Raw genomic sequence first — 24,939 nt, 5'->3', positions numbered from 1 at the left:
CTTTCCTCCCCATTTCCTATGTCTCCAACATTCTTTAGTGTGAATCTGGCAATACCGGTATCAACAGAAAGCCCAGTAAATATGACTTTTCCGTTACTACTGGGAAGTGGCCACAGGCTTTGTATTGATCTGACAGTGGCATTGTCTTGGGCCTCTTCTGAGATGTTTTGACCTGAGCTGGTTTTAGCTTGTTTGAGATCTGACAATTGCCTATTTTTCATACTGCTGATATGTGACTATCACGTTAAGGTCTGACAACCCTAGGCAGTTGTTGTGTAACACACATTGTCTCTCTATGTTAACTGGGGCTGGAGAAGGGTGGGAACCAGTGAAAAAAAAAAGAAAAAGCAAGCCCTGTTAAGCCAACATCAAATAGCCCAAAAGTGATTCAAGGCTGAGGAAGAGGAGTTTTATCACTAGCAGCTTTCCAGGGATGACCTCAGGATACTGTTGATCCACAATAAACATTTTCCCCTTCTGTTTGGGAAAGAATGAAGTGCTGATCTCAGGTCAGAGAGGAACACTGAAAAGGTGACCATGACACCAGGGAAAGGGGATAGATATTTGAAGATTTCTTTAATTAAAGAAGGTACTAGTATTATTAATGAGACTTTTCAATATTTAGACTGTTAGTCTGTTAAAGAATTAATTGGACTAATAGTAAGTTTTGGCTCAATCTATGGGGTGTTCTCTTCTGCCCCGACAAGATTTTGTGTGTAAGAAGCTATATAATACTGCTGCATATTGGTCTATTGACCATCAGGTTGTAGTACCAGATGTGATATTTCTTTGTTCTGTTCATTTCTTAACACTTACCAGAAAGACTGAAGAACAAGCTTCCTTCCCCTATGAAACAGTAAGATGTTGGCAACTTTTTAAGAGAGGTGAACTAGGTAAACCTCTCACAGATAATGGTCCCAGTTATTTGGTTTCACTGCTACCTGAAGAAGTAATTGATCAGAAACAAGTTGTATTCAATGCAGTTAAAACCTTCCAGGGTCCTCAGCTCTCCAAATAAGGCCCTCAGAGATTTGAGGTTCTTGAAAGAGAGTGTCCCACGGGCTTGCTTTAGGACTTGCAGGAAAACAAATCCCATGGCAGGACTTGATGTCCATCAGTGTTATGTTTATTACTTCTTCACTAACAACACATTAGTTGTAACATGGACTATCATTTCAGAGTATGTGGATTTGGAAGTCCCCTTTTACCTTTCACCATCCTTCATCCTCGCTGCTAAACTGAGGAAGTGTGGACTGGATGATCAGCTAGTGAGGTGCACTGTGAACTGTCTGAAGGAAAGAAGCCAGAGAGTCGTGGTCAATGGGGCGGAGTCTGGTTGGAGGCCTGTATCTAGTGGAGTGCCACAAGGGTCGGTACTGGGACCAGTATTATTCAATATATTAATCAACGACCTGGATGAGGGAATAGAGTGCACTGTCAGCAAGTTTGCTGATGGCACCAAACTGGGAGGAGTGGCTGACACGCCAGAAGGCTGTGCTGCTATCCAGCAAGACCTAGAGGGGCTGCAGAGCTGGACAGGGAAAAATTTAATGAAACATAACAAGTGCAAGTGTAGAGTCTTGCATCTGGGCAGGAACAACCCCAGGTTCCAGTATAAGTTGGGGAGCTACCTGTTAAAGAGCAGCACAGGGGAAAGGGACCTGGGGGTCCTGGTGGACAGCAGGATGACCATGAGCCAGCACTGTGCCCTTGTGGCCAAGAAGGCCAATGGCATCCTGGAGTGTATTAGAAGGGGGGTGGTCAGTAGATCGAGAGAGGTTCTCCTCCCCCTCTACTCTGTCCTGGTGAGATCGCATCTGGAATATTGTGTCCAGTTCTGGGCCCCTCAGTTCAAGAAGGACAGGGAACTGCTGGAGAGAGTCCAGCGCAGGGCCACAAAGATGATGAAGGGAGTGGAGCATCTCCCTTACGAGGAAAGGCTGAGGGAGCTGGGTCTCTTTAGCTTGGAGAAGAGAAGACTGAGGGGTGACCTCATCAATGTTTATAAATATATAAAGGGTGAGTGTCACGAGGGTGGAGCCAGGCTCTTCTCGGTGATAACCAATGATAAGACAAGGGGCAATGGATATAAACTGTAACAGAGGAGGTTCCGTTTAAATAACAGAAGAAACTTCTTCATGGTGAGGGTGACGGAGCACTGGAACAGGCTGCCCAGGGAGTTTGTGGAGTCTCCTTCTCTGGAGACATTCAAAACCTACCTGGACGCCTTCCTGTGTAACCTCACCTAGGTGTTCCTCCTCCGGCGGGGGTATTGGACTAGACGATCTTTTGAGGTCTCTTCCAATCCTTAACATTCTGTGATTCTGTGATTCATTATTCTGCTAAGCCAACAGATTAACTGGAAAATCTTAGACATGTGAACATCTGGTTTTATAGGATACAATCTCCTTCTGAAGTTAAAAAGTATTTCTTATTCTTGGCACTTCTCAACATTTCATATCCACAGTACTATAAACTTTCATTAATCAGTCAGACCTTTATTCAGTCCTTAATAATCATACAGTGGTTTCTCATGGACTTGCTTTATAAGACAGTAATTTCACTTCAAAATTGAACTTTTTACAGCATTGCAAAGGCATGACAGGGCTTTCATATATTTCAACACTGACATTTTTAAAACAAATACTTTTTTTTCAGTCTACCAGGCATCATAATGAACTTGACAAAAAGTCACAGGGTGAATTATTTTTATCCCTCTAGCTGAATAACTCTAAAATTAATCAATAGATTATTAAAGTACTTTCCAGAACAATATAGAACTCCTTTTTTCCACTTCTTCCCAAACATTGGCTTATTTAAGTTTTCATTCGTTTCTTTTATAAATCAGAAATAAGTTATTACAGTAGAGTTTCTACCTAGAATTTTAATTTAGTTCTAAATAGCTCATTAGGTTAAATTTGAAGAGTGGTAATTTACTGTTCTAAAAATAAAAAACCAGCTTTTGTCAGTCATTCGGCTGCAGTTCTGACATATGGAAACAACAATCAAGGCTATATCTTGCTTGAAACTTCTCAATGTCCTGATTCTTAGTTAAATAAAATGCTTAGTTCTACTACAGGCAGTTTTACAGGAACTGACCTTAGGAACTAGGTCTTTTATTTACTTTTGCCTTTGTAACCACTTAAAATTTGGGTGATGAATATTACCCTGCAACAACTAGTAGAACGCTATATTTTACACACTTTTCTTTTGGCCGCTTTTTCTTTACTTTTCTGATGCATATTTAACTTTGAGAAAGAGATGATTTTAGGAACAGAAGTATTTTTCTTCTTCAAGTCTGAATTAGTGCTGTTTACTTTCTTTTGTTCTCTTTATTTACATGCTTGCTGTACCTCCAAGCTTATCTTTCTCTTACTGTGTTGTTTCTAGTTTTCACTGTTTGAAGACTTAACTGGGAAACTTTGCAAATTTTGAAATTGTAGTTACTTTTCAAATTAGTCTATTTTCTCAAGCCAGTCTTTTATCTCACTAGATGGTCAATTCCAGAATCTTCCAGGGAATTAATGACTTGAGTGTACTGGATGCACATACAAGAGCATCCTTGATACTCACCTATAGGTTGAATTTCACACATACAATTCAATGAAAAACTCCCCTTGCATAGGAGTATCACAGAGATGTGTCATTAAGTCCTCTTCTGTAATATAGCTATGTCAATATTGTATATATTAATGTTGCATAAATGTAAGCTACAATTAAAATTCTAAGAAATCCGCAGGTCTGAAAACACTTTCATGTTACTTTAGTTTTTCTATTGGAAATGCTTTCATGAAAGAACAATTTACAGACAGTTAGTCATGATGCAACATTGGGAGGAGATGTTGACACTCTCGAGAGCAGAGAGGCCCTGCAGAGGGATCTGGACAAATTGAAGAACTGGACAATCACCAACCACATGAAGTTTAACAAGGGCAAGTGCTGGATTTTGCACCTGGGGCACAGCAACCCTGGCTGTACATACAGACTGGGGAATGAGAAGCTGGAGAGTAGCTCTGCATAGAGGGATCTGGGGTTTCTGGTCGACAGCAAGTTGAACATGAGCCAACAGTTTGTCCTGGCATCCAAGAGGGCCAACTGTGTCCTGGGTGCATCAAGCACAGCATTGCCGGCTGGGTGAAGGAGGAGATTGTCCCACTCTACTCTGCACTGGTGCGGCCTCACCTGGAGCACTGTGTGCAGTTCCGGGCACCAGAGTGTAAAAAGGATATAAAGCTACTAGAGAGTGTCCAGAAGAGGGCCACAAAGTTGGCAAAGGGTTTGGAGGGGAAGCCGTATGAGGAGTGGCTAAAGTCACTTGGTTTGTTTAGCCTGGAGAAGAGGAGACTAAGGGGAGACCTCATTGTGGTCTACAGCTTCCTCACAAGGGGAGCAGGAGGGGTAGGCACTGATTTCTTCTCTCTGGTGACCAACGATAGAACCTGAGGGAATGGCAGGAAGTTGTGCCAGAGGAGGTTTAGGTTGGCTATTAGAAAAAGGTTAATCACCCAGATGACAGTGGAGCACTGGAACAGGCTCCCCAAGGAGGTAGTCACAGACCCAAGTCTGACAGTGTTCAAGAAGAGACTGGACAATGCCCTCAGATACATGGTGTGAATTCAGGGGTTGTCCTATGCAGGGACAGGAGTTGGACTTGATGATCTTTGTGGGTCCCTTCCAACTCAGGACATTCTATGATCTGTTTGACCTATCTTGTTATTAAAAGATAACTGAAAATATCTATTACCAAGTAATATTTATCTGATATCTTCAACAAAATTCAAATCTTGAGTTCTCAGTTTAGACAACAATAGATTTTGTAAGAGATAGAAGAAGGTTTTTTTGACTGTTTGACAATGTATGTCAAAGTGTCCTTGCTCTGAAATGGTTTACTATGATTTGGATAGAACACTTCAGGGAAAAAAGAAGAATAAGGAAAAAAAGTTGTTGTCATGAAATTGTCATGCAATAGACATTCACATTCACAAAGACAGCTATTAATACCCATTAATATCATCACTGGAATTGGCAACATTAAGGGTATCAATAGGCCTAGACATACAAAATATTTATTTAGTGCTTGACCAAAAAGTTAAACATGTTTCTAACTGGGTTGATGGAACAAGAGGGGTATCTTAAATTTATCATTAAATCCTTCAGGATCTTTTAAATCGAGCAATGTTTTAAGAATTCAGTTAGTTTCAGCTTTGATAGTATTAGAACGGGTTTCAGCAGTGCATGTAGATGGGGTATCAACCTCAGATTCCTTTTTTGATCAATTCAATTTCTGTGAATCTCCTGGCTTGTGAGGAAATGTTGGAACTCTATTCTCCATTAAAAAGTTTTGTGTGAAAAACTTTGCTGTATATTTCTCCAAGAAAAATACTTTTCCTATTCAGAATATGTTTGAACATGTTTAATGCATGAACTAAGGCTTGTATTAGTTGGGTTTGTATTAGTGGAGCTTGCGTGCGTGCTACTTGATAGCAATCTTTCTTCAAAATTAAAATACACATGTTTTGCAAATAAATCAATTTCCCTAAAAGAATACCTGATTTGATCATGTCTAAATTACTTCTTTTGTTTGTATATTATACACTACATTTTATCTGACTAATCCAGAAAGAGCTTCTCAGCCACTTCCTATTGAGATAACAAAGGCAATCATTGCAGATAAGCAATATATGAAAAATAAAATGACAGTGTGAATGAAAGCAGTCGTTAAATATTTTGGCCATCATTTCTGTAAGAATAAAAAGATCATGTCTGTGAAATTTGTACAAAATCAAGCATTTTTGTCTTATTATTTGTATCTTCTACTAATCCTCATTTATTTGCTACCTAGCTTTAAAGAAACAGTTCTTTCTGTTTTAATTTCTGTTTGTAAGAACTATAGTTTTAGAAGATTTTTAGTCATGAAAACTAGTTTGTTACATAAAAAAAGAGAGGGATTTTATGTATTGGATGGATGTAATGGAATATGTGCACTATGCTATTAAAAAACCCAAATAAACCAACCCTGAATTCCACTTTGGAATACGAAGTGAGAATTATGTGATAGATTTTTGAGGGAGAATAAAGTACTAATTGACTTGACTGGATTAGAGTTAGCCTAAAGCAGGGTAATTTTTTAAAATTTACCTCCTAAATAGTGCAGAAAAGAAGGGTATGGAGGCACGATGATGTAATTCAGTACAAGAAGAACGAAATTCTGACTTTCAAAAATGTTAGTGCCTTATTTCTTCTGTAAAATGTGATTTACTCAAATTCTCAAACCAAATAAGATGCAGATTGGAAAATATATATATATACTGACACATCTACATGCATAACCTTATACTTTTACTAATTCCTTGATTAGAAACAAAGGTACATTATTTCAGTAAGCGCTGGTTTATTTTTCAAATACATTTTATTTTAGATGACAAACTAATGTAAATGTTGTTTACTACACTTAGTGGTGAGATAATTTAAATCTCTGCTTCATAACCAACGATTTGAGGATTCTCCATGAACATTTCTAAGAGTTTATGAAAGACTGCTGCAAAAAAGAGCCTACTGTCTGCTGACTTAAATTTGCTATGCAGTTTTCTGTGCAGTTTGAACTGTAAAAAAACATGAGGCAGCTGCATTTCCTTTATGGTAGATATGGTATTTTTCTTTGAATTTTAGGAAAATTTTATAGATGATGCAGTGTAGCTATGTTTGCAATAGCAGCTGGCACAGAAGTGCATTGGACTGCCAATGCATTATGGTAATGGTGAACAGCTTTACAATTTGCTGAGAAGATAAATTGATGTGAGAAAAGGGGCAGTTATATGAGCAGAATAAACAATAATTTTTTGCCAATGGCCATTATAAATTCCATCAGCTTGCAAATCTAATTTCTGGGAACAATCCCATAGAGATCAGGAAATATAAAGATCAGATTTTATGTAACTGTGAATTTAGTTAGAACTGAGCTGCTATCAGCATGTATTTAGTTAGAATCATCTTAAGTATAACCTGTAACTGTCAAGGATTTATGCATTAATGAATAATTGATAAGACAGGTAAGCTTAATCAGATATTAGGTATTTAAAAAATAAAGCTTGTGTTTTACCACGAAGATGAAGTTTTCTCATGTCTTGGAGAATAAACTTGTAGTTTATTTTTCACAAGTTTTTGTGATTATTGAAGAGAAACCTTGTTATAGGCAGAATATATACTAATGAAAATGGGTGCTAGGAAACATGTTTTACAGACCTTTTCCAGTAATAGGTTTATTCTCAAATATGTAAGCAGTGAAAGGTTGTTGCCTCTATGTTGCTTAACAATTGGTTACAGGGTGAGAATTTAAATAAAAGCTATTTTGTCTTGCACAATTAGGTAACAGTATTATATAGAGAAATAACCATACAAAAAAGGATGGCTAATTAAACTTCTACCTTCAAAAACCAAGCCTCAAGCTGAAGTATACTTCTTACATTTGTAACGAGATATTTGTAACAACTTCAGTCATTTAGTGTGTTTCATGCAGAAATTCACAGTGACAAAGCAGAAAGATTCCGTGTTTTCTAATCAAAAGGTGTAGGCTTTTGCCTCTTACACTGAATACATGTCATAGTACAGTTCTCACTTTAATCACTACATTTAAAAAAATGAAAATGAAATTTAATAGCTAGCTAGAACAATGCACCATATAGTAAAGCTAACCAGAAAAGAAAATTCATCTGTTTGGGGGGCTTTTTTTTTTCCCCCATTAAATTCTGAATATCAGTATTGTATATAACTTTATGAAATTTCCAGTGGTTTGGAAGAAAACATTTTGGTGCAGACTGGGCAGCAAATCAAAAAAAGAGAGATAAAAGGCCCACCAAGTCCACCATCTGAATAACCAGGCAGTTAAGGGGCCCATTGGTAGCCTGGCAAACAGAAAAACAACAACAAAACCACAAACAATCCAGGTAATTTTGTATACTGGGTCTAGTGTCTTGGAGTTAATTTCCTTCATAGAATTCCAAATAGTGCTGTGGTTTGGATTTCTGACTAAACCAGAGATGACAACATACCAATCCACCATAATTCCGTACTTTTATTGTACATTAAATTACTAATTTTTAGATTCACTGAAGCGATACAGTATTTCTTATTTCTTTGTACACCAAATTTAGAAAAATACTCTCAAAAAATAGGTGCTTGTTTTATAGTTTTAGGTGGTGGTCTGCATAACCTAAGATCTCTTATTCCTCATCTTGAATGTGACAGTCACAGGGTACGATCCCTTTCCTGGTGCCCAGAGCAGTGTTCTGCCTAAACTGCTAACTGACCTGGATGGACAAAAACTCTTTCTAGCCTAAGTGTCATGTACTTTCATCATGATAGTGCTGTGCCTGATCAATGTGACTGTGTGATTTCTGGATTAATGTTAATTTGTATCCCATCACTTGGTCGTGCAGAGGGGACAATCTTGTCTATTCATGCTTGTCATACCAATGTCATTCATTGGTAAATAAGAAGTCCCACAGAAGGCATGTCAACAATGTGTGTTTGAAATAAAATAGTTTCCCGTAGAAGACCTTTATCAAAACTTTATGAAAACCTACTGATCTTCATCCCTGATATTTTTTAAATCTTTTAATATTTTTCTTTGTTTTACTTCAGGCTTTCTGGAATGAATATACCACCTCCAGTTATCAGCAACAAAAACTGGCTGAGACTACGTTTTGTAACAGACAGCAATCACCGATATCGTGGATTTAGTGCTCACTACCAAGGTACATTTAAAGAAACACATTCTTTGTTGTGGTTGTTTTTGTTAAGAAAAAAAAAAAAGTGCTTCAAGTTGTAGAGCAGTGGTGTCAAACTCATTTTCTCCGGGGTCCACGTCAGCCTCGCAGTTGCCTTCAAAGGGTCAAATGTAATTTTAACACGGTAACTACTCCTACATTTAGACAGCCCTAAAATTACATTTGGCCCTTTGAAGGCAACTGCGAGGCTGACGTGGACCCCGGTGAAAACGAGTTTGACACTCCTGTTGTAGAGGAAATGGGAAGGGCCATTTTAAAAAATCCTCGTGAAGGTATAGTTTGTATTTGCATAAATGATAAATTCATTTGTGCAACCTGTTATATCAGATTACAGTATGTTAGAGTATGGGTGGTGTAATAGCTAGTGCATCTAAATACAATTATAAAAAATTACAGAAGATACCTGCTTCAATTTACACCGTTAAATGCTTAGCTTTTAAAATGGTCCTAGTATTCTGAATGATATTGCATAACAGATACAGAAATAATGTTTTCCTCATTAAAATATGTATTTACTTCTATGGTTGTATGTCATGTTTGTAAAACAGTGAGTAAGTTTCTACTTACTAATGTAGCATTTAATCATTATAATCTCTTACTACCTATTTCTCAATGCATTGTACTATCAAGAGTCTAATTAACCTCTAAGATTCTTATCCACTGTTTTTATGAACAAGCATTATTTTGAGTAAGAGTGAAAGTATCTGAAGCATTAACTTGGGAATATCACCATGTGAAACAAGGTCATTGTAACGATGAAGTGCTAATGAAAACTGAGCTTCATTAGTGTATAGTAATGCTGACTGCTTTTATACAAGCATTACTGTAAATAATATTTTTCAATATCTACATTGTATCAATGGATCTTCAGGGAACAGTAACCCTTTTTGTGCTTTTGTGCTTTTCCATTTATCTGATGGAAAAAAGTCATGGCATTTTGAATGAGATTTAGTTCAGGAATTTCTTTTACAGTTCTCTATATGAAATTTAGCATAGGAAAAGATTAGCTACATAAATATTTGCATAATCTGGTAAAATTAATCAACTAATGTAAAAATCGCAACTAACAAAAGACTAATTTTTTAATGTAATTGATCTTTTGTAATAGTAAACTTTTTACAACTCTGTACGAGTGCCTCAGATAACATATTCTATACAAGAATAATGAAAATTTGATTGCTATTTCAGAAAATACTGTATATCTCTACTTAGACTTCCTGATTTCATAGATGTTCTGGGATGTGTATTCTGAGTTAATTTAGGTAAAAGGGTTCCTACCGTAGCTCCAGGGCTGCTATAACTGTTTTCAAAAGATACTTACTCATTTTTCACATGGTATGCTTCATACCAAATATGATGAACCACACTCTTCTGGGAAATGGCTAGCTTACAGGACTGTTAAAAGATATAAAGTAGAAACTTTATTGATGGATCCTACCCCACAATTGAGAAACCATGTGATTACTATTTTGGTGTTTTATGTGAAGTAATTTGGATTGTTGTAGATGTTAATTTTTGAATTACTGAGGAAAGGAGAACAAACTCTGTCTCGGGTGACACACATACTTACATTCTTGCTGAAAGTGTGATGTAATAGGTAATGAAAGAGAATAGGCTTTTGTTTAGTTTAAAAATGTGTTTTCTGCAAGTCACATAACACATATAAGTTGGTAGATGTGAGATTTGAATATGCCGTGTATCTTCTAAAGTGTACTCTGTACTAAGCTGTGAGATGCTGCAGTAGTCCACCATGCTTAAAATGAAGAAAATATCTTTTACAACTCTATGAAAAAAAACATAGGTAGTAAATAATTTCAACATGTGAAAGCATTAAATGTGCGTACTCAGGCCAATATGATCATTGAAATTTCATCTTGGTAGTAGAAAATGAAAAAACGCATCATCAGGTAATATGGAGGAGTGGTTTCTGAGTCAATGGTAGGCAGAAGGAGAGAGTGTGAGGAAATTAAATAAACATACTAAAAATATTTCATATCTTTAGAAACAAATAAAAATGTATACTACAAAATATTTCAGTTTGTCAAGAACTGAGACCTTTGGTTTTTTTCAGTTATAGACAACTTTAAGCCTTTTTTGTAAAAAACATTTTCAAGCAGTTATTTCACTAGTGTTGTCACAATTGTTGTCACAAAAGCAAATTAGTGCTAAAAATAAAAAAAAAATATCGCAAAGAGCCATGTAGTACAGATACATGTGCCTGTTTTCAGGTATTTGCTTCTGCATCACATTTGAGAGGTTGTCGGTTAATCCTTTCACTAGCCTGTATTATCACTGTACTACACTGCAATACCTGTAGTAAAATCTCACTCTTTTCCTAGCTTAATTAACATAGATATTACTTTAACTTCCCTCTGACTTCCCTACTTGAAACTTAAGCTTTCCTATGTACTACCACTATAACCAGAATTGGCAATTTCTTACCACTTCATCTACTTTAACTTTCTCTATTGTTGCTTCTTTTGAAGAAGTCAGACTCCAAATTTTGAACTTCAGAAGTCTGCATAGTTCTTACTCCATCACTGTTTGACACTTCAGCTCTCTTTTCATCTAATCACTCACTTGGATTGCTGGTTTTTTAGTACAATGACACATTTTGTGCTAGTGTATTTGGGTGGTGGTTTGACCTGGAGTAGCAGTGAAGTCCCACAGACACTCACTCACTCCACCCCCACACTGGAACAGAGTAGAAAATAGGAAAAACAAGAGAAAAGTCATGGGTTGAAATGAAGATGAGCAAAAGCACTCATCAACTACTGTCCTGGGCAAAATAGTCTTAATTTAAAACATTTAATTACTGGTTTGGCTGTTGAGAAACAAAACCAAATATTTAAAAATTAGGGAAAACACATTTCCTCTCCCCTTTTCCAGGCTTAACTTCCTTCCAGTCACCTCTCTCTCCCCTTTCTCTATCTATGCCACAACAGATTGCACTTTGTTTCATTGGTGATGTGACAGGCAGTGCATGAGGTTCAGGTCAAAGTGCAGGAATCTCTTTCTGCTGCTCCTTGTTTCTCATTCTTTTCTTCTGCCTCTCCTTCCTTCGTACTCATTTCCTCTGCTCTGATATGTATTGGCCACGGGCCACAGTCTCTCAGAGGAAGAACCTGCTCCAGTATGGGTTATTCATGGGCTCCAGTCCCTTTGAGGGTGTTAGTAGCTCTGGAATGCAGCCTTCCTGCTCTGGCCTTGTTCTCAGTGTTTACTACCTTTTCTTAAATACATTTTCACAGGGGTGCTGCAAATTCTGCAGATGGGCTCAGTTGTTTCCCGTGGTGGGTCTGTTGTGGAGCCAGCTGGAATTAGCTGTGATGGACGTGGGGCAGCCCCTGACCTCCCATCACAGAAGTCACATGTGCAACCGCTTTCCCCCCCCGCTACCAAAATCCTACCATTTGTACCAATTGCTATCCGAAAAAAACTTGTTGGTTGTTTTATTAAAACAAAAGCAAATAAACAAAGTTCATGGCAATTTTTAGTCAGAATGTGGAATAACCAAATCTTAGTTTCTGTTCTTTTAAATTTATGAAAATTGTTTTTTTAATATTATTTTTCACAAGGCAGCCTCATATGGCCTAGCTTCAGTGTAATATCTAAAGCTACTGTGGCCTAGACGTTTGAAAACAAGACTAAAAATGATGCCACACAAATTCTTAAAATCTAGCTGCATATAAAAAAAAAACCCACAACAAAAACAAACAAAACCAACAGAAAACCCAGAGTATACCTAGGGTATTACATAACCTTTCACAAACATCATTTTAATTTCATTAACTATCTTATCTTTCCTAATTTTCTGTTTAAGGCTCCAGTCTTGCAAACACTCATGAAAATATTTAAACTGGCTTACACAGAACAAATGAAATTTACTGAGGTGCATGAAACTGCGGAAAACTCTCAGCTTCATATAAGTACATTGTCACGCAGGCTATTTGTATTAGTTTATTTTAATGTGCATTTTAATTCACAAGAGATATTGACTTATACAGTATTTAAAATATGTTTGTCAATGATAATCAAAGTTATACATGTCAATTAGAAGAGAATCAAAATGTTTCCCTACCCAGGTTGTGGTGTCATAACCAAGACATGCTTATTCTTGCTTGTCTGATTATCTGTGTTTCAGCGATTTTTAGTCACTGAGGATTTTTTGTCTTGATGTTTTCTGTCCTATTGCTTGGACAAAACTCATTTGAATTAGAAACTCTTGGCTGACGTAGAACCAAAGCTTGTTTGGATCTTCCTGAAGGTGCTGCCTCAATGTTTCTTGGCACTGGTAATCCTCTTTTGCTGTTTCTAAAATTAGTTGTACATTTTTACTCCATCTATCTGCAGTTCCTGTAAAAGTTCCTTTTGTTTACTGCTCTTTGCACTCCATCACTTATGTACAAAACCACAATATTATCTAAGCAGACAGAAGGGATTAAGTTAGCCTCACGGCTTCCAGTCTTACAGGCTGGCATACACAAACTTCAATAGTCTTTACATCAAGCATACCTGCACTCCCAAAGGGCTTTTGGAAGATAATTCCACATTTTCTGATAGTTAAACATTACTTTAAGAATCTGTAACTTTGCTGGTTTTTGAGATCCACTTTCTCTCCCTCTCTCTCTCTCTCCCTCTCTCCCTCCCTCCTCCTTTAAAGCTCTGGAAGGTTTCAGTAGTAGCCCTTTTCTTGCTATTTATTTCACTTAACTGATTTTACTTCCTTCCCTCTTCTCTTTGTCTCTGTTTAAGCCATGTACAAACTAATGCTTCTAGTTTGAACAAAATAATATAAAATATGCCAATTGAGTGCACAATTGAATCTGCCCTTCATTAAGAATCTTTGCTTATAAGACAATACAGATGAAGAGATTAAATATATCCATGAGCTTTTCAAAATGAAATAAAATTTAGCTGTCATGCTCATGTGGAAAAGCATGCAAATGGTTTCTCTGTTTAATACCTGACAGCCAACTATGTAGAGCTGAAGTAGGATAAATGCGAGCCCTTTCAATGTGTGATGCAATACGGAGAAAACTGATGTTGAAAAGTTTTTTCTCTGCTTGATTTTCCATTGTTCTGTTCTTCTTCTTTCTGTCATTTATATATGAATAGAAATGCATCTTCATTCAGAAATGATTTATGGAGTTCGACTTTTCTTAGATTTTTTTTGTTGGTTTTGCTTTGAGAGAGAATTCAAAGCAATTGGCAATCAGGTAAAGAACAAAAGTAAGCAGCACTAGGCTGCCTCAGAACATCATGGCTAAAGTTGCCAGAAGGGAGAAACTGTCTTTGTCCCTTTCTTTCAGAACACCTAGCAGTTTAAACAGAATTTGTCATTCATACCTCATCTCAAAAGCTGTTGCAATGAACAGTAGATAGTACTACTGCCATTAGATTCACAGTTGTAGCTAAGTCTTAGGTGAGATTCAGCTCCAAGACACCAAGATGTAGATGTCCCTGTATTGTAATCTGTAGGTTTAGACACCTATAGGTAGCTAAGTCAGGGAGCTCTGGAATACAGTTCAGCTGTACAGGAATATATGTGCACTGATGCATGAAATCACCTAGGATATTTTTATGGAAGTGGCAGAAGTGCAGAGCTCTTCTGGGAGACAAACCAAGGTGCTGTGAAGCAGTATGTTATGAAATGTCAAAATTGCACCAACCTAAACTATGTATGGGCAACTGAATCTTCCCCATATGTAGCAAATCTTGTCAGTGCAGGTTACAGTAATTCAGCTGACCACATGGTAAGGGTTGAATAGAGGTGCTCTAGAGTAAATGAAATATCTGCATGGTGTTGGCAAATTAGAATTTACAGGAGACCATGCCATTCTGGCACAGAAACTAGAAGGCAGGGAACAACACCTAAAATGATAACCAACATACAGGCAGCTGTTATGTCCAAGGAGTGCATAATTAAAGCACTACATTCCACTGACTACACTGACTATTTTTCCATTTCTTACAATAGTTTTTACACCTTGTGCAACTATAGACATGCAGATCTAGGTGTCTTAATCTCAGGCTGAATCTCAGATAGCATGACTACTCACTTACTGAAATGGCTTTTTACAACGAACATATTCATGGGCTTGAGATTCCCTGGGAGAAATCAAGGTGCTGCATCATTTGTGTCACATCTGTAGAAGCCTTCTACTTAAATAAGAGGTGTGCCTGCTTCTGCTTAGGGCAGTGTAAATAAATTGCTGTCTGCATTGGTAAGTCATTTGACAGATGACAGGTTTTTAGGAGTTTTTTAGACAGATATTTAGTTCTCAGACTTGTAAGTCTGTGACTTTTCAGAACCTGAACTCCTATTATCAAAACAGCCCAGATGGTTACCTGATTTTGCAATGAATAGAAAAGAAAGAATCCCTGTCCTCAGAGAATGAAAGTAAATTACCAGGCCTTCTCAGCAGATTTTTCTTCCTCCAGGCATAACAGGAACTTAAATTGCATATATTGTCACACAAGTAAATGGTTTTAGTGGATTTTCATATCGTGGGTCTTTTAGCTCTGCTTCATCTTTTACAAGCTATACATTCTGGACAGATTATTTTTCACCTTTGCATTCTTGAGAAGTCTTTTGTGCACAACTACACACCCACACAATAACAGTGTGTGTGGTTTTGCTGCAGTCAAGTCAGAGAGGAGAAAAATTGCTGCATTATGTTGACCCTTCTCCATTTTAAAGTACTTATTTTTAGAATTCTCCCAATCATAAGTTTTAATAACACCATTGCTGACAATTAGTTGTTTCTGATACTGTATGCAGATCCAGAAAGATGTTTCTAAAATTTTAATCAGCTTTTTTTCTACTTAAAATAAGATCATAATTTATTAAAAATGTCAATAGAACTAATGTTAAATATAAAAACATGGTAGTCTGTGCTAATGTTTAAATTGATGGATTGTAATTTACTTCTGAAATAAATGTTAAGTGACGCAGTAAAGAACTCTTCCCATTCTTTAATAATTTAACAGATGTGTCTTCTTAATGTCATACTCATCTGAAACAACTCTAATGTTTTAGGTGCATTGAAACATTATAATATATTTCTGTTTCATTTACTGTTCTACACACTTCTGTTCATTGTTTACAAAAGAGCAAATGACAATGTTTTATATACCACTGACTCTGAATAATTCAGTCTCCACTGTAGAAGAGATAAAATGCACTGAATTAGTCTTTATTTCAATTTCAGTATTATTTAGAAAGAAAATATTTTCTTTGCCTAGGTCAGTTTTTTCAGATGTTCAAGAATTTATAAACTGAAATGAAAACCAACATTTTAAAAAACAATTTAAAAAACCCAAGAGAATGGGATATTCAAATTATAAAATCTGTATGTGATATGAACAGTCCTGGTTTATGGAAAGGAAGAAAAAAAAGTATTTAAAAATCAGTGTGGTTTTAATGATCCTACTCATATATATTAATGTATGTATAAATATATTAAATATATATAATTATATATAATATTTGACTAGATATCATATATTTAATTATATAAAATTATATATAATATAAATATACATATTAAACAAAGGAATCCTCTAAGGAAACCAAATAAAATTCAAGAAAAATTAACTATAAAAATAAATATTCTCTGGCAGTGGTACTCTTCTAATAATAGTATATAAATAGTTGAGTTTATAGGACCTTCAAAATACTTCATTTTGATAAGGTAAAATATTAATACATTAACCTATATATCTGTATGCTTCATGACCACCAAACAGCATAATATATTGCACTGATGATGTGTTCATGTGAAGATGATGGAACAACTGAGGGAAAAACCTGGGATAAAACACTTGTTTACATTCAGAATATTTAGTGGTATTGAGATAAGGTGTTGGAACACACTGTTTCCACTTTGAAAAATGCTGTCATTCAAATACTCCCAAAATATGTTTGGGCTTTTTCACGAAGTGACATATTTTGTGCAACAAAAATTATTTCATCAAAATCAAAAGTCATAAGCCATTCCAGTTAGTGTTTTAATATCTTTGGCCATCATGAAGCTTACTGGACACCGAAGGAAACAAATGTGAAGTGGTTTAACTTTGGAAAACAAATTTTAAATGTTAAAATGAATACTGTCAGTGACATCAAATGTATTAGAATTATTTCTGCTGGATTATTTACTCCCATGTCCATCCCTCCCTCCTTCCCTACACAGCATTTTCAACTCTTTTTTAATTCTAGGAGGTAATTTTTTATTTTGGAGGGTTTTTTTTATATACCATTAGGCGACACCCACACAGTGAAAGAGATTGTTTTGATAAGAAAACAACAGACAGATGTAGAGAACCATATAATGAAGTAACTGAGTGTTGGATTTTTGTGTCTTGCCTCATACTTGAGTGTCCTATGTACTTTCTAAGCAGGCTGCATAAATTATTATGCAGAATTATTCCTTCTCTCTGTCTCTGTTTCTTCTCTTAGACCTAAACACAGGGTTGTTTTTTTGTTGTTTAGATGCTTGAGAACACTTGCACTTTTGAGACAAACCATACCCTCGTGATCTTGAGGATAAAATTAGAGTAGCTGTTTATTTTTGAATTTAATTGTATGAGCTGGATAGCTATGTGTTGAGGCATAAATCATGTGAAATATAGTTGTATTAATCTTTCAAGTGTTTCTCCCTCCTTTATTATTTGGGAAGACTGTAATAATACCACATGCATGAAGACTGAGTAATATGCCAAAAAGTCGCCTTCCTAAAGATATGAAAGATATTATTTTTCAAATAAAAAATTAGATCAAAAATTCTGCTCTGGAATATGAATATGGAAGTGACCTATGAAATATATTATGTCAGAAATTATTTCTTACTGTTAAATAAGAGACTACTGGTTTTACTAATTCACAGTATAGGTAAGTTTGAGGACATTCAGCTTTACTCTTCAGAACTAAGTCCAAGGTTATTTAATTTCAGAAGTAAAAGTACTGTTTGCAAAGTATCCCTCAAAATGCCTTAGTAAATAAGGAGTCAAATCTATCTAATAAAAAGTTAATGTTTTAATGAATTCCACTCCAAGGAAGGAAAGAATTTTCTGAACTACCTTATCATTTTCCAGCTACACTTTCTCTACCTTTGTTCCAGTCAATGGATCTTTTAACAGTTCAAAATATGTGTTCCTTTATTTTTGTACTGTATCAGTAGCAGTACCAGAAAGCTGAAAGAATGTAACTTTTTTACCCTGTTCACAGGCATCTGGAAATTAATTAAACATATACTTCAGTTTAATAAAGTGTTTTCATTTAAATGCAGCTGAGGCAATAAGCCTTGCATACTAGTGAACATTGTTATATGGAATTTGTTAATCTGTAAAATCACCAACTAGTACCCTAGAGAGTCTCAGTTATGTAATTTCTTTAGATCTTCATCATGTTAAACATCAGTATCATTCGTATTTAAAAGAAAACTTCATAAAAGCCCTCTGAGAACCATGTTGGTCATATTTTTTCTATTTCTAAGTCTATTTGAAAATTGTCAGAACAACAGTTGAGTAGCAATGTGAATATGAAAGTGTTTGTAACACTACTTAAGAGGATTTTTTTTTTTAATTATTGGCTTGCTTGGTTTTGGGATGTCAATATATATATTTTTTTGCTGAATCCTGTATAAATATTAACATTGTTTTACATTTTCAGAAAATGAAATTAGCCTAATTCACATTGCTTTATGCATTTTCCATTCCAGTATTTTTTTTTTTTTTCAGAAAGCTCATATGTTTTGGGATGATTAACATGACCCATGACTCTTCCTGAGTGTCACCTATGTTTAACTAATTTACAAAGCTTTGCCCTTGAGTGGTGAGGAGTTTACATATGAACTGAGATATAGAGATTGCGAACTGTGATTAGGAGAGAAAAGAAAGGAAAGGGAAAAACAAATATTTGTATCCGGAACTCAAAAAAAGTTTGCTGACAGTTTGTAATGGAAAGGGATAAGTAGGAGAAAGAGTGCCAAGTAAAGTGATTAGAGTGGAGAGTGAGGGATTGTGAGAAAAAGATTTAAGTAAGAAGACCAGCAGTACTAAGGAGATTGAACGTGAAGAGAATCTGTCGAATAGTTCTGACTTACTGCATAAGAAAACTTCTTGTATAATGCATAACCTGTTCGGAATTTAGGTTGTGCTCATGGAGAAAAATTGTCTTTAAGAGGTAGCCAGGACAAACTGCAGAAGGAATAAAATGGCCTGTGTGGACAGAAGTCTTCGAAAATGATTCTGCCAGTGTCCTTGAACTACACTGCACAGTTGGGAATATGTTCTTTCTTGCCACGAAATAGCTGAAACCTACCAGAAAATCTTTGGTCAACAAGGTGTTTTTTGCACTATATGGAGTGGACTGAGGATCTGCTAAAAATACTGCCATGCAGAGTTGGCTATAATTCCTTTGTATTATCATTTTGAAGAAATTAAAAGGAGATTTGTGAATGACATACAAAATTTAAGTTACCCTAAGAAGCAGCTTAGGTATCATAAGATCATTGGATAACTCAGATTGGAAATGACCTCCTGCTCAAAATAACCTGGGTGTTGAGATCATAGAATCACAGAATGGTTAGGGTCGGAAGGGACCTCTGGAGATCATCTAGTCTAACCCACCTGATAAAGCACATTCACCTAGAGTAAATTGCACAGGAATGCGTCCAGACGGGTTTTGAATGTCTCCAGAGATGGAGACTCCACAGCCTCTCTGGGCAGCCGGGTCCAGTGTTCTGGCACCCTCAAAGTAGAGAAGTTTTTCCTTATATTCAGATGGAAGCTCCTATGCTTCAGTCTGTGCCCATTGCCCCTCATCCTATCATTGGGCACCACTGAAAGGAATCTGGTCCCATGCTCTTGACATCTACCCTTGAGATATTTATGAACATTGATGAGATATCCCCTCTCAGCCTTCTCTTCTCCAGACTGAACAGACCCAGCTCACTCAGTCTCTCCTCATAAGAAAGATGCTCCAGACCCCTAATCATCTTTGTAGCTCTCCACTGGACTCCCTCCAGTAATTCCTTGTCCTTCTTAAACTGGGGAGCCCAGAACTGGACGCAGTACTCCTGATAAAGCCAGGATGCTCAAGGGTTTATCCAGCCCTATCTTGAAAAGTAATGTCTCTAGGCAATTTGTTCACAGCTTGACTGTCCTCACAGGGTGAAAGTCTTTACTTATATCTGCCTGGAACTTCTCTTGTTTCAACTTTCCTCGTGTCCTCCCACCTTGTATGTATTGGAAGCACCCTTCTGAAGTTCTCTTCTCTGGGCTGAACAATCCGTCTTCCTCAGCCTCTCCTCACGGGGCAAGTTTTCCAGTCCCAACCATCTTGGGGACCATCTGAAAACTCGCTCTCATTTAACAATTTCTTCCCAGGGCCTCTTCCTTTTGGTGAGCCTCGAAATGGACACAGAACTAACAAGTGCTAAACACAGGTGAGGACAATCTCTTCCATCAGTGTATCAGCCACGCTACTGTGAATACAGTTCAGGATGCTGTTTGCCAGGGCACACTGCTGGCTCACATTCATCTTGCTGTCTACCAGGACCCACAGAACCTTTTCAGCAGAGCTGCTCCCCAACCGGTCAGACTCCAGACTTTCCTGTTGCCAGGGATTGGATTTGCCCCTGTTTAGTTTCATAAGATTCCTGTTGGCCCATTCCTCCGGTCTGTCTTAGGTCCCTCTGGATCTCAAGCCTGCATTTAAACATATTGTGTATTCCTCTTAACTTGTTGTTACGTGCAACCCTAATGAGAGCCCAATCCATAGCTTGCTCCTGGTCCTTGATGAAGGTAGTAAACAAGACAGATGACAGGATAAACTCCTGCATGCTACAATTACTACAATCCTCCAAGAACAGTATGACCCACTAACCACAAACCAGTGACATGTACCATCAAACCAGGATCTCTGCTCTGCTACTTGCCTACCATACTCCCCTTGGGGCCTTGAATTAATTTCGTGGTAACTGCAGCCAGGGCTAACATTGATTACCATGTCTCCAACCTGCTTCTCCTTGTTAGTGAGTAGCAGGTCCAGCTGTGCGTCACCTCTGGTTGCCCATCCAGTATGTTTATCAAGAAGTTGTCCCTGACATCTTCCGAAAACCCATCACCACATTCCAGCCATGTGAGCTGTCCCACCACTTCTCAGTTACTCCAATAATGTCACCATTTTGTGATGGCAAGTGGAGCTCCATTTTCTCCTGCTTCTGTCCCATGCTGACTGCATGTGCATATGTAAACTTGAGGTAGGGATCTCTTCACTCTATGTTATCATTCCTGAAGTATCTCTTATTCTTCTAAATCTTTCATTTCCATTCTACTAATTTTCAACACTATGTCACTTAAACGTGGCTCATTATCTCCCTCTCCATCATTCTTGGTATAAAGCTCTCATCAACAGGTTGTCCAGAGTGCTGGCAAAGATGCTCTTGCTACAATTTGTCAGAGGCACCTTTACTATTTCGAGTAACAGCAGACTATAGTCACTCTGTTTAGGCAGAAGTTTATTTTAACAACACAAGATTGGTACCTTGCTTCCTAAGGTAGCATAAAAAAAATTATCTTTAAGTGGCTGAGGTCTCAGAGTTATAGTCATATAGTCTTCCCGCTTCACTTAGGGGGAATTCAAAGATCTTAGCTTGTGGTACTTCTTTGTAACTCTCCTTGCACAGCAAGCACTGCAAAATTATCTTAATTTGCAAATAAAATGATGGAATCTATTCATCATTACTATTGCCAGTCATAGCAGCAAGATCTTATGTTCTAAGATATACATACATAACAGCACTACACAGTCCTCAGGTCTGTAATTAGAGTGCTTAAAAAAGCATTAATTAGTGCTTTTAAAAAATAAATATTAGGAAAAGAGTAGAGGACAAAACAGAAAACATGCTGTTGTATAGATTGACCTGCACTTTGATTCTTGTTTCTCTGGCCTTTCTGCATTTCAGAAGAATATCGGAAAATTAAAGAAAGTTAATTGAATGATAGTAAAGATCATCCAACACATGGATTAGTTTCTGATTTCAAAGTGATGCACTAGTGTAGGACCCTGCAGCTTGAAAAATAGAGCTGTGGGGGCAGGGGAGATACACAGATTCGAAAGTCATAAATTGCAGGAATAGTACTGGAAATAGTTATGATGTCTGTTTTGGATGCCAAAACTGAGGTGCATACCAATGAAGTGACTTTCCCAAATTAACCCAGAAAGTGAGCAGTGGAATAGAGTCTTTCGAGCCCCAGTCCAGGGCAGCTGAAAACTAGATGACACTAACCCTTCCACATTTCACAAAGATACAGAACTGCTTTGCTAAGGCTGGTTTAGGTTATAGTGCTGCCTAGGTGCACTATGATGCGTACAAATGCCTGTGAAGAGAATCCTTGATTTGAAGGACATATATCCAAAACAAACAAAGCTGACACAAAGACAAAAGGGAACAAATGTATTGACTTTCTGAAAGTAAAGCAAACTGCTGCTTTTTCTATTCTCCTTCACCTGTCACTGCTTTCCCTTCTCTTCTCACTTAACAGTAAACTTGGAGGTAAAGGCAATACCTTTTAATTCCTAATATATATATCTAGAGTATAAACATAACAAATAGGGAAATAGCATATGTAGCTTTATAACTGGAAATATAAGAAGAAAGGATTTATTTTCATTTGTATTCAGCCTGGTGTTGGGTAGGTTGTCTTTTAATGAAAAACATATAAAAGCCACATGCTTCAATCATAGTTTCCCCTGGAAGGTTCTAAAACTTATATGTGCTAAACAAATTAACGATAAAAAAAAATATAATTATAGTCTTGAAGAAAATTTCAGTTTTAAGACACTGACCTCCCGTGGGTTTTTTTTTTTTTTTTTTTTTTGTGTGTGTGTGTGTGTGTGTGTGTGCCTGTGCTTTTTTGGTTTTGTTTTTGTTTTGTTTTTAAGCCATTTGAGCACACTGTTTCGACACTTAGAGCAACCAAGTCAGTAGTACTTAAGCTAAGAATCACTCAGCTACCCAGTGACCCTAATGGGATTTTATTAAAGTTAACCAACCTGGAAGAAATTAATCCTTTTACCTCTTGCGGAAGCTATCACAATGTCATTTCTGAGGCTTTAATTGACATTTGACTATCCCATGTCCCATGGTCCTTGTACAGGGATGTCTCTTTTTGTATTCATATTCCCTTTTTTTTTTTATTATTATTTTAAATTATTATTTCCTAGGGAACTGATTTACGTCATACTTGCTGAAAATTCTCAATCACTGCTGTCCAGTAACTTTTTCTTACGTGTGAAAGAAGTTACTTTGGACCTCAGTAGAACCTTTCAGATCCTCTTGCCTCTGCAAAGAGGATCATGGCACCCTTTAATTTATGTAAAGTAAATATCTAGCAGTGATAGTAAAACTGTTGAAAGTTTTGACAAAAGCCAAATTCTAAGTAGAAATAACAAGAAACTAATGAGAGACAAAGAGGACACGGCATGCTATAAGCATCAAATATAACTTCAGTTTAAAGAATAAGCATTTCAATATTTTTCAAGACCCATTCAGAAGTTTTCTGATGTCTTTCATAGTTAAATTTCTCAGAAGATGAAGATTTACAATTGAATTTTTGTCCCCCAAAACAACCCAACAAAACTTTCCACCAGTCAGAAATGCTCACGTAATTCCAGGAAAGGCATATTTAGTACAAATTTGTTTCCGTCAAGATAAGTTTACATAAATCATTCTCAAATCATAGCACTATATGAGTTAGTTTGTATAGGAGAAGATATGAAACTTGTTTTAGAGATGCCTTTTGTAATTTTTACTGGTATTAATCCCAGTATTGTTTAAGGGATAGTTATTTCAACTTGCTACCCACTAAGGAACTCACATTCTAAGAAATGATATATACTGCAAAGAATGTTACATCCCTGTGTAGAAAAATGTAAAATCTTCTGTGAGTAAAAACACAGAGAAACTGCTCTTTTTCATATTTAGGATTTTATTTTTCCTCAGGGATACTAAGAATGGAATGTTGCTAATTTAAAAGGTATAAAAATAAATAAAAATATAAATAGAAAAAAAAGTCATCTTAGTGAAAATCATAACATCCCCAATAAAATTCTATACCCCATAAACCCATGAATTATTCCATAATCTATTGATGTGAAATTGGTAATTACTGGGAAATCCCAGAATATGTTGTGATACATTAAGATCAATGCCTGAGGTAGAGAGCTTGCACTACTTTCCACATTTCAGCCCCTGATTCTATAGGCTGCTCTTTGTGCTTTTTTTTCAAGTAACCTACTCTAATATTAATCCTGATTTCTGGCTTTTGTTCCTTTTCTTGCCGGAAATCTAAATTCTAGTTCTGTTTACATTACCGCAGTACCTCTTTGGTTGTCCTCATGGTCTAGTGAGATGAATATACCTTCTAATGTAGTTAGGTTTTTGTTTTTCTTTTTTTAAGAGAGGTGACGACATTGCTGAACGTAGGCTCCAACAAAGCAAGAAACCAGAAGCCCATGCTTTCTGGCATGACTCTAGAAAGCTGGCAAATTCTCTGAAAAATACTGAATTTACATTTTTGCCTGGAAGAATAGATTTTATGATTGAGTCCAGGAATGTATATTTCTTGGATTTGGATAAAGAGGACATTTCAGATAACTTGAGGAAGCTGAACAGCTTGAAAGAGTATTTCACTGTCTCAAGAACTTAACAAATATTAATAGCTTCATACGAATTTAATTTTTATGTTTGAGAGTATTCCTTAGAGTGAAAACAACACATGATGATGATGCATATGTGTATAAAAAATTGATCAGAGTGATTTACAAAGGTGGAACCAGACTACTCTCAGTAGTGCCCAATGAAAGGATAAACAGTTATGGACACACGTTGAAATACAAGAAATTCCATGTAAACACAGAAACCTTTTTACTGCAAATGTAATTGAAAAATGGAACAGGTTTCCCAGAGAGGTTTTGAGAGTCTCTGTCCCTGAAGAGACAGAGACTGGACATGGACTGGACACCATTCTGAGCAACCTGCTCTAGCTGACCCATCTTTTAGCAGGTAGGGGTGGACTAATCAATCTCCAAAAGTGCCTTTCAACCTCAGCCATTCTGTGAAAGTCTAATGTGTTCCGGTATGCT

At 36.6% G+C, this 24,939-nt stretch overlaps 1 protein-coding gene across 4 annotated transcripts in view; it reads left to right on the top strand.

Annotated features, from left to right (window-relative positions):
* The window catches only part of CSMD3 (CUB and Sushi multiple domains 3), a 647,755-nt gene that overhangs the window by 209,153 nt on the left and 413,663 nt on the right, over positions 1-24,939 (top strand). For all 4 annotated transcript variants that reach the window (XM_065630191.1, XM_065630190.1, XM_065630189.1 and 1 more), the window contains exon 6: positions 8,641-8,753. In XM_065630191.1, the coding sequence (XP_065486263.1) occupies positions 8,641-8,753 (113 nt within the window). The remainder of the gene's footprint in view (positions 1-8,640; positions 8,754-24,939) is intronic.

The sequence above is a fragment of the Caloenas nicobarica genome, chromosome 2 (assembly GCF_036013445.1).
Source record: "Caloenas nicobarica isolate bCalNic1 chromosome 2, bCalNic1.hap1, whole genome shotgun sequence".
Classification (NCBI taxonomy): Eukaryota; Metazoa; Chordata; class Aves; order Columbiformes; family Columbidae; genus Caloenas; species Caloenas nicobarica.
The sequence above is the reverse complement of the archived record's forward strand: the minus strand, read 5'-3'. Positions and strand labels throughout refer to the sequence as shown.